Raw genomic sequence first — 15,678 nt, forward strand, 5'->3', positions numbered from 1 at the left:
TTTTCTTCCAACGATTCTGTGTAAAGAAAATGAAAAAAATGAGTTATTTCTCTGTGATGAACTAATCTTTATCGCACAATAGGAGAATTCAATAACCCACTGGTATTTCGATGTGCCCACCAGATATCATCAGTTCCTTTTTCAACACTGCCCAATACTTAATGAAAAATTTGGATTCATTAATTCATGCAGTGTTATTATTTGTCAATGTGAGATTATTTGCTTTCACCGCTTAAGTGGCGCTTGCATGGAGGACGTTTTATCAGACGGTAGAAAGCTGCTTCCTTACTGCAGATTAGGCAACACTAACGCAGGGCACGTGAATGACATGGATTTTTCGACTTTAGCTCTTGGCCCAAAAGAATATTGCATCCCCTGATCCCCCTTAAAGTAGGCTGTGCATCTATCCTCTTCTAGACCCGCCTCCACCCACTCCCTACGTGAAGTTGCCTGCAATCTAGTCTGCAACCGGTACTGCTGGAAAGGTCATCGACTAATCCTGCTGATGGCACCTTCTACAACCCAAACAACTCTGACGCATTAGCTAGCAAAACAAATGTCCCAAATAGCTTTGAGGTGTCCTGTACCATGAGGAACATGGGTCATACACTAAGGTGGATGGGACAAGTATCAGACACTGGACCTGGGGATTCTTGTATATTAAAAAAGGTACCCATGAGAACGAAACATGCGACACAAGCAGCAAAGGGTGCCTGTGTGCCTGTTTCACATTATGGCCCAACATTCTCAACACACTGCAGGGACCGAAATGAAGATTTGGTAAGCAAGAGCCAAGAGCAGTTCCTGGGTATCCAGCATTACCAGTGACCACTATCTACCACTAGGGAACAAGGAGTTGGTACGAAGCTTTCACCAAATCTAACTTCCAAAAAGATGCAAACATCTCATTTTGCCCATTATTTATGAGTCCTTATGCATTAAATATCGAATAGAAATGGCCTAATGTTTATTTGGAGATTTCCGCAAATGTACAGAGTTAAATACAAATGGGTTTGTTTGTTTGGAATTAGCTAGCCTGGTGAGTCAAAAGCAGTCCCTGGTAGCTGTTGGAGTGAAGTTAACCAGGCACTTCTAGGCTACAAACGGGAGCTAAACAGCACTAGGAAACCTGCACTACGTCCATTGTCCGTATTCCGGGTTATTGTGTACCAAAGGGCATCCAATAGCAAAGCAGTCATCAGGCAAGGAATACTAGGGATGCTACATTGTAGATGCCCTGCCCCTTCCTTAGTGCTCCTCACCCACTCTGGTATGGGAGCACGATCACAGAGAAAAAACACCAAACCTATCAGTGCGTTAGTGGAGGACTAGTCTATAGGGAAATTGTGCCTTCAAGACAGGCCAGGCCAGGCTAGGGTAGATTCAGCCATATTTCAGCTACAAGCCTAACATGCAATTGATTCGACCTGAGCCCCAAAACCCTTAAAAAGACACTGGCCGTAGAGAAAATCTCAAGATTGGTGGAGAGGCCAGTCTGTGCCTCAGCAGTGTGTATACTCTGTCCTAGTGCTTGTCTAATGAGCCCACCAGAGAAAAGTCCTTGACAACCTGACTGAAGTTCTCTGCTTGAAAGTAAAAGTGATATGTCTTCACATAAAGTAAGGCATTGGGTGGCCACAGCAATCTTTGCAATGTTTTCCAGAAATGCCAGGCTGGTGTTTGCTCTAGCAGAAACATAAAACAGAGTGACTTGGCAGTCAGTGGTAGAGGCAGGTTTTGGTTCCGGTGAGGGGGAGTGGTTTGTAGGGCACCGGCGGGAGGCTGTGGGGTGCACTAGGCATCAGGGGGAGGGCTGCCACCAATTCAGTCCGCCCCCTGGCTCTGTCACTGTTGGGAGTGTGCCTCCCAGCTTAAACCTTTCACTTTAACAACATCCTTCTTTCAATGGAAAATCCTGTGTCTTGAAATTCCTTTGGCTGGAGAATCTCCAAGCCACAAACCTTATTATCACTGGCTTCCCATTATGCACAATGACCATGAACACACTTGCTTCCATCTGCCCCTTCCAAAGAACCCCATCAACTCTGACCCTGAACAGTACAGCCTTCTTGGCTGGCCTCTACCATTAAGTCTGCCCTCCAGAAAGTGCAACATGTGAGAAATCAGACTGCCGGGCATATGCAAACAGATATAACTGCTAAACCCACTCTTTCAGTGGAGTAGCTAGGCAAGTTCAACCCACTACAAGGCGTGTGCAGAATATCAAAAGTGACAGGGGCCACAAGACACCCTATCAACAATAAGAGACCATGGCAGACTGTCCACAATCAGCAAATAAAACACATATTGATTTAACCTGGAGAGAGGTCCACAGGGATCCAGATATGATTTTGGGGTTGGTGTATTTTACTCCACACTTTTGAAAGCTTGGAATAAAACATGTTTCTCAGAGTAAAAATAAAACAGTTCCACTGTCATCTGGATATTTCTAAGGAACTAAAAACATTTTAATTTTGAATACATGGTTGTTTTGCAATAAAGCCTACTATCTTTGTGTTCAGTAAAGAAAATGTAAGTTTATTCTTTTTAGCATTCACAATAGGTCCATACAATACAGCAAGCCATGCAGATACATCTGATCTGAACACAGCCATTTATAAGCAAAGGTAACAAAAAGGGAAGGCACCTGCCTATCTGTAACTATGTTAATTTGGCTGTTGGAAATATTTGCCTAATTTTAGGGCGTAAAACAAGCAGACACGCCTCTTATCTGGTGGTCCCTACATGTACAAATGTACAATGGTACGTTCTACCTGTATCCACACTCTATCCCGCAGTCCCACATTCCAAGCAAACTACAGCTTCTTCTGAAAGAAGCAGCCAACAACTATGATCCAACAGGCATTCAACACAGCACTGAGATCCAACATTTAGGTGTAACGATTCAACCAGTCAATTGTTTGCCCTCTGCCCCATAGTCCAGGGGCAGCCAGGGCCAGCATCAAGGAACTGAATACTAGTAGTCCTAGACATACATATTTTAATTGTAACATGACTGTGGGTTTCTGGAGAACCCTAAAGGAAAAGAAGGGCATTATGTTGACGCAATTTTAAACACATAAGAAAATAACTGATATCCAAAATGAACGACTCACCTATGATTCCGCTATCCCGGCTCTCCAGGGTGGAGGTAGGGCTGGTAACTGCTCCATAGCTGCAGTCCTTGGCTGTAGCACTTGAACTGACCGGAGGGAGGGTGGAGCAGGGGCTGTTGGCTGGCGGAGAGGCTGTGCTGCTGGTCAAGGTGGAGCAGGGACTTACCCGTTGTGTTACTGCAGAGGTCTGAAAACAACAGCAAACAAGAAGATGTTAGTCACCGGAAAAAAAACATCAGATGGCGCTTCGTCGTTCACCTCCAAGGATAAAAAGACACTGATAATGTTATATAAGCCCTTCCTAATACACTGTGGCTGCTTTTTCTATCGCAGAAAACGATTATCCTGTCCAGCTTTCTGTCTATTCCACGTGTGTGGGGGCAGTTCAAACCCAAGTGCACATATTCTTCAAGCGGAAATGCGTTTACGGCCTACCACTTGGCTGCACCGTGGTCTAACGAGGTCCCGTTACACCATGGTCTCGGAAATGGCAGAACCTAGCACGGTCCAGCCAAGTGCATGACCTCACTTTGTGCGGCTGCCTCTGGCAGGATACAATGTGCACAGGAAATCCTAGCCACAGAAGGAAAGGATCCTCCAAGCAACTTCCATCCATTCACAAAGCCAGCTGCTGGGCTTGCGCCCTCCCCCACCCACTCCGCACTATACGATGTGAACACTCCCAGAAAACAAGGGGCATGTACAGGACGTAGAGGCAAGAAGGCAGGGGGTGGGCAGTGCAATCAGACTGACCCTTGATTCCAAGCTCAGCAAAGAGTGTGATAAACGCAGAGGAATTGGAGAGGCGGCGGGGAGCGAAAAGGCGTGGATGGGGGAGACGAGAGCCTGGGAAACAATTACATACAAACACAACTCTGTGGAAGAGGTCAGCAAGGAAAGAGCTTCTTTTTTTAATTTATTTTTATTTACTTGATTCAATTTTACAAAAATGTTTACAAGAAAACGAACATTTCCCATCCTTTCCAATTTTGTTATGTCCATTCCAACTGGAAAGGAAAGAGCTTCAAACTGTCTAAAAGCTGCCTCCCTGGGGAGACCAATATAAACATAACAGCATGGCCCTGCAAGGCACCATGCGGCAGATGTCAAATAACAGCTGATTAAACGGCTCAGGGTGAAACAATTAATCCGGAGCACACGGCGTGTTCAGCAACTGAACATGCTTCAAACTACGGGTCTCCACACCCAGAGCTTGAACTATATTGTGACCTAACTCATGCGTGCTTTTTTAGGAGCGCTCCACCGACCCCTGCAATCCGCATCCAAGGCATTGGTGTCGCCATGCAAGACACTTTCCTCCTTTTAATCAGACAACCCAGCCTGTGCAGCACATACACTTTTTTTTTACAAGGCTACAGCACTACGAACCCATTACAATGGCAGCAGTGAGCTATACAAAGCACAATTCGATTCTTATAAGATAGCATGCCACATCATCATATTTGCAGATTGAGCGCTAATTATGTTTTTATATATTGCAGTGTACCAATCAATCACATCTACAGTGTGTGCACATAATCATCCTACTGCTGGAACCCAAAGATCACCATGAAACTAGTTGTGCTCTTGTGCACTAGTTGTCATAATAGGATTCTGTGTTCCCACTGTCACACATGTCCTCAAGAATGCAACTCTCAAAGACGGTTCAAGGATTTTTATTAATGGATTTTAATACGTCCAACTGAGAGGGGTTCCCCTCTTTCTCATCTTCTCCGGGTATACCTCCACCCAAGCCCTGACTTTCCTAAAATCCTAAAGCGGCCATTAGAGATCAGTAAGACCTACTATCTACAATCTGGCTGGCTAGAGGTGTGGGCCCAAGGCAACCACATTATCTTTCTTACTCCTTCCGGGGTCTTCTAGGTGGATCCTAACTTGGGGTGTCACAAGAATAATGATATCAGAAGGGCTTCTTTCAACCACCCAGGTCTGATTCAATCTTTCTTCTCGCTCTCATATTCCACATCCTGATGTTTTCTCTTTATTTTCCCTTCCTTCTACTTTGCTCCCTTAATCTTCGCCCACTCTCCTCTTTCTCTTCCTCGCTCTATCCTTACGCGCACATCTCCTGCTATTCTGCCTCTTCACTGTCCAACTCTTTACTCCTCTCTACACTACTCTGCTCCCACTACTACACACTCTACATTGCACTCCACTCCACTCACCTCAGTCATCCTGCTCTCTCCCTCAAACACCTTTCTCATTCAGCCATACCTGCTCTATTACACTCCAACTAAATCTCACTCACTTACCTTACTTATCATACATGCACCCTCAAATCCAAGTTCCATTTTCTCTCACAAACCAATACCTAACTTTGTAGATGTGCTGTGCCAGTCTCTTCCATGCTCTGCTACATAATCCTTCCTCTGCCAGGTCTCCTGCTCCACCTTCTCCTCCCTTGATCTCACCTGAACAACTCACACTTCCTCGTTGTTCCTGTTCATTTCTATCATCTTCTTTCCCCTTCCATTGCCCCTCATGTTCAGTTGGTTTCCTGGGCCATTGTCTTCCTTGCTCTTCCCCAGGGCAGAGTTACAGAAATGGAAAACCATAAAGCACCATTTAAGCCCTGCCCTTTTACCGAGCATCGGTTAACCAGTTTCTTTCAACAGCACCTCGAAACAGCCAAAGAACATTTCAGAGTTCATATTATGGGTCAGAAGAGTGGTCCGAATGCTGGTCTGCAGCGAGCAACATTCCTCCAGCTTGATGTTTGCCATTGCATCTCTCGCTGATTGGCTGGCTGTTCCGTCCTCCACCGAAAGGAATTCTGGTTTCGGCAGTCCTGAAAGGAAATAGAGAAAACACTGGCGAGCATGTTGTACAGCAGTTATGGGATGATCAAAAGTGGTACTCTGCAATTGTAGCCAGGCGCATGTGGAGGGGAAAGAGACTAGGTCCATCCCAACTTCCTCAACCACCTCTGGGGCAGGTCTGGCACTGGAAAACATCCAGGTAAGCTTCATCACCATGTTGAAAGGGGTTGCCATGTTCCTTTGAAAGGCCCAGGTCCCTGGCCCTGTCACAATACAAAGATCTTATTCTGCAGGGTGAGAGTACACCCACATCACCCACATCAAGCCTTTTATAGCATTTTAAAACAGAAACAGGTCCTAAGGTTCAGGGCGACAAAACCAGATAAAACCTGTATACCTGAAGGAAAATCGTTTCCTTTCTTTTTTCATGGGGTCACACATATGACATATGGAGAATTGCTCCACCAGCAACTTCAAAGCCCGAATCCACCCCATGCTCCCATCTTTTCTTCTTTCTCTACTGTGTCTCTGACTGCCACACTCTTTGGTGGTGCAAAATCTCCCGCTCCTCTCACCCTGCTCTCAGGGCACCCCCACCTTCACTTTATGCACAAACAATCCCCACTCGTCATTCGATAGCTGATACTTTTGTTTCACCAGTACTCAATACACCTATGTTACTTTCTTGCATGCCCTTTCACTCCCATGAAAGGTGCACTCGAACATCAGGCACACCAATCATGCAAGGATCATTTTACTGACCTCTAGCTTTATCATCATGTTTAAGCGAGTTTGTGTGCTTTCAATGCTGGTCAAGAAGGGGAGGGGTGGGCAAAGGGGCAGCTTGCCCCCACAGAGGCTTCACAGTGGACATATTCAGGATCATTTGGAGCAGTCCAGCAGTTTTCTCCAGTTGCTGTCTGTGTAACAGCAGTCAAAAGGGCCCTGTGGGTGACAGTAAGGGTCCCAGCTGCTGCCCCATGGTAGCAAATCCTATTTCACACTTGTCTTTGTTTCCAGAAATGCATCTCTAAGGGGCAGCAGTTTCACAAATGGTTGCAGCAGATATGGAAAATAATGTAGGTGTGACCCTTTCCTATAAAAAAAAGTCTCAACTCTCTAAGTGTTATGGCTGATTGTTTGATGTTAAGCATAATCAGCCGTTGCATACCTTTGTCAAACAGCAACTAAAAGCATATGTGTTGATCACAAAGGCTAGACTTGGGGTGTAAAAGCCTTGAATCTATAAGACCAATAGGACTGTTTAAACAGATCCCACGTTTTCCCAGGTCAGGTATGAAAAAATGTATCATTCTGGGCTTAAAAGGTCATAAAAAAGAAAAGAGGTAAGTTTTTTTAAAAAATTGTTTGTTAGCATGCGTGTTTGAGTGTCAGTGTGTTATGGGCAAAAGCACAGTTTGTGGGCACTGAAAATGAAGTGATGCAGAACTGGATCTAGCCAAGGCCTATGACATATATCATCGAGACAGGCCTCATGTTTTCTCTTTGGGGATAACCAGCATCAACACGTGTTGCAGAATGTTCCCGTGTACTGTTGGTGACCTGGCATAAATTGGAGTGTGGCCCTGCAGAATAGACTGTACATATCGTTACCCATTTATTTTCAATCTATGCAGCAAAATGCATGATTTTGTAAGCATATTCGCTCGGGCCAATTCAAGGATTATGTTTACAACCCTTCACTTTACAAATTCACCTACTGTAGGTAACAAAATGTCTGTTTAAGGTTTTAACAGACTGCAAGTTTTACTTAGCAAATTAGAGCTCTTTACGGGTGCTCTCTAAGTATGGAAGCTGCACAAGCCGTTCAAACAGGCAGATTGCTACTCACTCAGAGCACACCTCTACAATGTAAAGCTAGACCTTTTCTCTTTCCATGCTCTCTTTAATATCGTTTCTAATCTTCTCATATTTTTTCTACTGCTCGTCTCCTTTTTGGTTTCCCTGTCTCCTGCTTAAGTCCTCTTAGATCAATATACAACTCTTCTATCCATCTTTTATTCTGTTTCCTGGTGACCATTTCCCCTGCCTTCTATTCTCTACGTTGGCTTCCCTTTTACTCTCTTCTTTAGTTCAGGTTTCTCTGCTGAGTCTTCAAGTCTTTTCATAATCTTTCCACGCCCTATCTGTTGTCTTGTGTCCTTCTATTCACCTATTCATTCCCTCCATTCACAGTCGCATTTCCTTCTAACTGTCCCTCGTCCTCTACGTGCTCTGTCCTTATTTTGCTCTTTTGCTCTTCAGGCTCGGCTACATTGGAATTCGCTAGCGCTGTACCTTCATTCTCTTCCCTCCAATTCTCTCTTTCGTGCTCGCCTGAAAGACCATCTTTGTGCCTCCTAAATTGTTTACTAAAAAAAAAATGTTCATTTCCACTTTATGTAACATTTTAATATGTTAATCGCTTTTGCGTAAAGCGCTATAGAAGTTCAAATAAAATACAAAAATAAAAATACACTCTCTCTACTAGCTGAACTAGCCCACACTTAGCAAATGTGCCCTTCACGTTACCAGTTTAAAAACACTGGATAACACAACTACAAAGGAGCTGTGAGACAAAACTAGTTTAACATTTAATATCCAAACAAAATGATACAGAGAGGAACCCAACAACCCCCTCGAGTGGCATTTACCAACTGAATTTTGCAATGAAAAACATTTTGATACAATGTTCTGTGGGAAACAATTGTTGTCAACGTACGGGTGTCCACCTGAAAGGAAGACTAAGCTTGGTGGCAGGAAAAGGCCAAAGCTAATAGGGATTATCTAACTCGCAATGGCAACATTTGCTCCATCTGCTCTTGTACTTCTGGCTCCTTTTGTGTTTCTAGGTGGTTTGTGTCAAGGAAATATGGCATTTGTGTCGAGATGAAAGTTTGAGTGCCCCCGGTGCTAGGATGCACTTGCTGGGACTAAGAAGAACAATTTGGTTGGAGAGGTGTAGCGTCTAATGGAAGGAGTATTCCATTGCCAATTGTGAGTGGCTTAGTTTGTAGGTAAATGATGTGTTTGAACTTGGCACTCCAGAATGTAAATATAGGGAGTGGTTAGTAGAGGCCTCAATGAGAGGCTTGGAGCATCCAAACAGTGTGGCTGCAGCACAAACTCAGAAGGGGTGCCCCTTGGGCGACGTCTTGGTGTTTGATGCCCTTCAGTTAAGATCATTGTAAGGAGATGTCCTTAGGGACACTACTGAGGATTGGAGTCATTGGTAGCAGTGTGAAATTACTCGTCTTAAACCAGAGTACGGAAATATTGAGAAGAGGGTAAACAGTTGGAGAAAATGGTTCCGGGTAGAGTTCACAGTGTGATAGGCCAGAATCAGGAGATGGACAAAGAGGCATGATTTTTAGATCTTTCATTATCTACAAAGTACAAAAATAAAATAAAAAAGGACTGCTCTCTTAAGACCTATAAATTCAAGTCTTATTCTATGACTGATAGTAGTCATCAGGATGTCTAACCCAATTAAGTCCTCGGTCGGTCCAGAATCCTACTCGAACCTAGTCCTTTCCTCACCTCAAAAGAAAAGGAATAAGTTACTTAACTATAACTCCTGTTCTTCAGCATTGGTATCTTTCACAGATTCACATGCTGTGAATATTTCCTGTCATCAGGCTGGGAATCCTCAGTAACAGAGCAGTTTCAACTTAAACTGAAATTTCAGTCACTTTAGTGATCTGGCCTCATCCATTGGGTTATATTGCCCAAGCCAATTGGAAAGGCTCTGTTAGCTCCACCCCTGGAGACAATCTTCAGATTTTGGCAAAGCGCACGCGAAGTGGCAGTATGAGCCAAAAGAGCCAAGCGGGGTAGTCGAGAGAGTCGCATGTGAATCTATGATAGATACCAATGCTGGAGACCAGGAGTTACAGGTAAATCACTTATTCCTTCTGCAGCATTGGATTTTTCATAGATTCACACGCTGTGAACATATTAGAAAGCAGTTAAACATAATCATAACAGGTGGAGGAAAGTTACTTGTAGCAAACACCATAGGAGACACTAACCATATGCAAACTGGTTAAGTAGGACCAACTCTGGACTCTGCAGCAGAGTCTCTGTCGATGCAGTAAAACCTTGTAAACGTCAGCACCAATCACCGGTTGCAGCCCTGCAGATGTCAAGCAGAGGAACACCAGGCAGGAAAGCGGTTGTCTCGGCCACTGCTCTTGTGGAATACGCCCTGGGTCTACCAGGGAGAGGTCTGCTGGCCTGCTGGTGACAGAAGGGAATTAATGATGTGATGAAATACACCTGGCAATGGAAGGGTTTGAAAGTGCCTTCCCTACCCCTGAGGGGCCAAATGTCACAAAGAGTTGTGTGGTTTTCCGTAAGGACTGGGTGCGAGAGATGTAGTATTTCATGCCGTGCACCCCGTCCAAAGAGTGCAGAAAATGCTCTGCAGGGGATTTTGGGTATCCAAAGAGCACAGGCAACACCACGGGTTAATTAAGGTGAAACGTGGAAAGAGCCTGAGGCATACATGAGGGGTTAGTGTGCATGACCACTTTAGATTTGTGGAACGTTAAGTAGGGTGGCTTGCTTGAAAATGCTTGCATTTCACCCACTCTTTGGGCCGATGTGATGGCCGTTATTACAAGGGGGGGGGGCACTGATAATAACAGTGTACAGGATGAAGCCCTGACAGGCTAGTGTTTTAACACAACAGAGGGAAACACGCAACTGTATGTGGTTTTCCAAGGAGCAGTGAATAATCCCTCAACCAGAGGTGATCAGCGGTGCACAGTGACCAGGGAAAAACAGGGTAGATATAGAAGACAGAAGGATAGATGGAAAAACCTACTGTCTCTGCCTGGTCCCTAACAGGAAACATTCCTTAGATAGCGCTGGTGTGACGCTTACAAAAATAGGGACAGGAGAAGATGGCAAAGAGAAACCATTTTTGAAAAATAGTAACAATTTATGAATTGTTATACTCCTGTATGTCCCAAGTCACTGATATCCTCCTGGTTAAGTATGGGCGAAAGAAGTGTTAAAAAGAGTTAAACACCTAGGGCTAAAGGACAAGGAAAAGGGGTCGACCATCTACTTTGGGTCCAAATGACTTCATGTAGACTGGTCGAACCATCCTAGGGTAGCTCTGATTTAAGAACTAAAAGCTCAAATAATCCTGCAGTTTGCCAATACAGTGCTATATCAGGTGTTCCCTATTTGGGGTGAGCTTTTACAAGACGAAGACAAACAGCCCACAACAACCGTCCAAGAAGTAGTATGTATTAGACAGAGTGTGGGACAGATAAAAAACATGTACAAGGTTGTTCATGGTCTAGGTAGAAATGGTTTTGGCCTCCACCATGTAACAACCACTGTCTACCGGTTTCAGTGGTGTATATTTTAGTGAAACCACTTTCATCAGGACAGTCTTCTTAAAAAAGAAGGTTAATGGTGATTCTCAACATTCAGTCACCAGTTTCTGCCACAGGGTGTACACTTTACCCTGCTTCTCATCGCCATTGCAGGAAAGTTCAAGAGGAGAACCTATGGACAAACAGAAATAAAAATCCATAGTAACTCCCCAATCACTGCCACAGGCTCAAGTGCTCAGAGACTACAGTATAAGTTAATGTGTCTCTACAGTTCAATGGAATATAGACCTATCCGTTTGTCACACATTCAATAAGAAAGGTTAGCATTTGCATCAGAGACAGAAGTCCCTGTCTGAGGCTACCAAAACAATCTGGTTCTTTTACACGGTGTATTGGGTTTCTGGTTCTTCCTTGGTTGGCACCATTTGCGTGTTTGGTTAGATGACTGTTGTTGGTTTTGAGGTGTATCGTCTTAGTAACTGTCCAGGACGTAAGGATAGGTGCGTTCATGAGTGAATGATGCAATGTCTTTTTTCAATTTTTGTATTTTCTTTGTAAGGTTAACTTCCTTAAATTCTTTAAGGGCAGCATCCAGATTTTCTAGTTTTGTCTTGAAGGTATCCAAAATAGCCGTGGATTTTAAGTGATCCATTTTGAGTTCTATCTCTGCCATTAGTTTCAGGAACACTGTTTTGATTATTAGAATCAACCAGTCCCTGGTACATTTGTTGGCTATACAGCTCCAGTCTTTGCAGAACTGGATTTGGTCATGAAATATCCTATGTTCTATACGGATAATCAAGCCATCTGGTGCCGCTTGTGCTCGCAAATAGTCAGTCATGAGGAGGCCATGTAATTCTGTTCTTATATGTTTTTTTCTAAGTGCTTCTAATTCGTCCCAATCGTCATTATTACTCACGACTTCGGCTACTGGAACCCCTCCTATTAGTGATGGTGCCGCCAGAATAGTCTCGACTAAATCTTCTGCATATGCAAGAAAGTTTGATTCTGTCATCATATCTTTACTTACATCTGCCATTTTTCAGGGCAGAACCGTATTCTGTTTTTGGTCAGAGGTTGTGATAACACAGGGTCAGTGTGCATCAATTTGTTTCTATCTCGGTGTGTGACTATGGATGTCTCAAAAACAAATCACTGTAAAATACTTCAGGGAAATCTCCCGGAAGTGTGGATTCAGGGGACTAAATCAACCCTTAAGGCCCACGGCTGTCGCCGTTAGAAAGGTAGTTAAGGGGGGGCACTGATAATAACAGTGTGAAGCCCTAACAGAAAAGGGGTCGACTTTCTACTTTGGGTCCAAATTACTTTAATATCCCGTAGACTGGTCGAACAATACATCATGTAAAAGAACTGGATTGTTTTGGTAGCCTCAGACAGGGACTTCTGTCTCTGATGCAAATGTGCAGGATTTTTTGAGCTTTTAGTTCTTAAATCAGAGCTACCCTAGGATGGTTCGACCAGTCTACAGGATATTAATGTAATTTGGACCCAAAGTAGAAGGTCGACCCCTTTTCCTTGTCCTTTAGCCCTAGTTGTTTAACTCTTTTTAACACTTCTTTCGCCCATACTTAACCAGTAGGATATCAGTGACTTGGGACATACAGGAGTATAATAATTCTTAAATTGTTACTATTTTTCAAAAATGATTTCTCTTTGCCACCTTCTCCTGTCCCTATTTTTGTAAGCGTCACACCAGCGCTATCTAAGGAAAGTTTACCGTTAGGGACCAGGCAGGGACAGTACGTTTTTCCATCTATCCTTCTGTCTTCTATATCTACCCTGTATTTCCCTGGTCACTCTGCACCGCTGATCGCCTCTGGTTGAGGGATTATTCACTGCTCTTTGGAAAATCACATACCGATGTGATGGCCACCAGGAAAGCTGTTTTCCATGAGAGGAATTTGACCGGTGCCTTGTGAATGGGCCCAAAGGAGGTCTCATAAGTCTAGACTGGACCACATTGAGTTCCCAGGCTGGAGTTGGCTGGTCACCTGAATGGTGAAAAGTAACAAAACAGGCCCTTTAGGAATTATTTCACCAAGCTGTGAGACCACAGGGAAGGTGTGGCCTGCGAACAGGTATACTGTGAAATCACTGCTAAACGCACTTTAATGGAGGAGTGCGCCAAGCCGGCTTGCACTAGAGACAAAAGGGATGTCAGGACCTCGCCTGGTGGAATGGTGAGGGATTTAAAGTCATGCCATCCATACAAAATCTGAAAACGTGTCCATTGGCTCTTATTACAGGCTAATGTAGCCGTAGCATGGGCTCGAGCAATAACCTCTCGACACTCTTGAGGCATAGGTATGGAGCCATATTCTAGAAACACAGGAGTCAGGCTATCAGATTTAGAAGGCTGGATTGTAGTGGAGAACCTCCCCTCAGTTCCTGGAAAGCAGGTAGTGGTGCAGATAGTGTCTCCCCGGAGATGTTCAGGAGAGGGCGAGGAGGTCAGAGTACCAGAAATGTTCGGCCATGCAGGGCCCACTAAGATCAGTCTGCATTCATATTGTCTGAAGACACCTATCACCCACGCCACTAGCAGAATGGGGGGAATGCATTAAGGAACTTCACCTCCCATGGTAACGTGAATTCATCTCCCAGGGTGTTTGGATGCGGGAACCTATTTGCGAACAATTTGAACTTTTTGTTGTCATCAGTGGTAAAGAGGTCTATTTCCAAAGCTCCCCAGATCGGGAAAATCTGGTGAAGTTGTTTGTTGTGGAGTTCCCACTTGTGTCAGGAACAGAGTTCCCCTGCTGAGGAAATCTGCCATTGTATTCTGTATTCCCGGGAGGTGAAATGGAACCAGAAACATGTGATGTTGCAACATTCACTGCCACAGGGTCTGTGCCTCCGTTGATAGGGAGGGGGATCTTGTGCATGCCTATGAGTATGTAGAACAACGTGGTGGTGTTGTCTGTGAAAATCTGTACCACCTGTCCGGAGACCCGTGGGAGGAAATACTTGAGTGCCAGAAAAAAAGCTCATAGATCCAGAAGATTGATGTCGAGCATCTTTTCCACCTGAGTCCAGAGAGCTCTGGCATGAAGGTTCTCTGAATGTTCCAATCAGCCTTCCAGAGAAGCATCTGTAGTGACAGTGATTTGGTGGTGGGGTTGGCATAAAGAGGCGCCCTGGACTAGATAGGCCCAGGCTGAACATCAGTGTAGGTTTTCCTTGAATTGTTGGGTCAACGTGATCTTGTCTTCCCAGGATCCCGAGACCTGTATCCACCGAGCATCTAGAAACTACTGCAGGGGTTGCATGTGTAACCTGCAATGATTTAGCAAAGGGATGCACAAGAACATCATGCTCAACAGGGATATGTAGCTACAGACAGAGACTCTCTGGGATACAGAGTTGAGGGTTTGGACTCTTTTGGGAGAAGGGATTGCTATGCAAGCGAAGGTGTTGAGCTGTGCACCCAGGTATAGAGCTTGGTGAGCTGGTATGAGAGAAGACTTTGGAAAGTTTATCGAGAAGTCTAGGGATTGCAGACAGCGGATGGTGAGAGATGTGTCTGCTGCCACCTTGTTGTAAGATGCCACCCTCACCAGCCAGCAATCCATTAAAAGAAGGGTAGACATGAGTGCCTGTTCGGCGCATATGTTCCACCACTGGAGCTAGGCACTTGGTAAATACTTGTGGGGCAGACCAAAGGGCAGCGCCTTGAACTGGTAATGGTGGCCTGCCACCATACAAAGCATGTGACAGCGGTGTGAGTGGTGAACAGGAATGTGAAAGTTGGCATCCTCCAAGACTAAAGATGCCAGGTAGTCTTTTCTGTAGCTGAGATAAGGCTTGCTGCAATGTAACCATGGAGAATGTTTGTGCCGTTAAATACCCGCAGATCTAAAATTGGTCTCCAACCCCCAGTCTTTTTTCTTACCAGGAAGTATTTGGAATAGACTCTCTTTCTCACTGCGCCGGTGGGACTCTCTCCATGTCTCCTTTGGACAGCAGCGCCCGGACCTCCTTTTGGAGCAGATGGAGTTGTTCTGCTTTTTGTACTGAAGGGATGGCTGGGGGCTGTGTGATGAATTCCAGCTTATGGCCCTGCTGGACTAGGGATAGCAGCCATTCGTCGGTGGTGATCTTTTTCACTCCTGGACAAATTCTAACAGTTTTCCTCCCAATGGGGCAGGGCCCTTGGGGGGTCAGGGTTGTTTGGAGGGCTGGCCCCTAGACTGGGAGGAGCTGCATCAGCGTCGATTGCCCCGGTAGGATTGGGACTTGCTCCTTTTGGGTTCTGAAAAGGGGTAGGAAGACGTCTTGTATGACGGAGATTGGTAGGGGTAATCAACGAAAATACTGCATTGAAAATCCTGCATCACCCAAAGTCCCGCATTTTGGGATTATGAAAATCTCGTATTACAAAATACTGAATGCTTCCCTAATTCGGTATTT

The 15,678-nt window shown here is 44.8% G+C and overlaps 1 protein-coding gene across 6 annotated transcripts in view; it reads right to left on the reverse strand.

The window, feature by feature from the left end:
* Positions 1-15,678, reverse strand: part of TANC2 (tetratricopeptide repeat, ankyrin repeat and coiled-coil containing 2) — a 3,436,361-nt gene that overhangs the window by 839,086 nt on the left and 2,581,597 nt on the right. For all 6 annotated transcript variants that reach the window (XM_069634135.1, XM_069634134.1, XM_069634133.1 and 3 more), the window contains one exon: positions 3,117-3,303. In XM_069634135.1, coding sequence (XP_069490236.1) covers positions 3,117-3,303 — 187 coding nt within the window. The remainder of the gene's footprint in view (positions 1-3,116; positions 3,304-15,678) is intronic.

The sequence above is a fragment of the Ambystoma mexicanum genome, chromosome 13, assembly GCF_040938575.1.
Source record: "Ambystoma mexicanum isolate Mex_15411 chromosome 13, UKY_AmexF1_1, whole genome shotgun sequence".
NCBI classification, from domain to species: Eukaryota; Metazoa; Chordata; class Amphibia; order Caudata; family Ambystomatidae; genus Ambystoma; species Ambystoma mexicanum.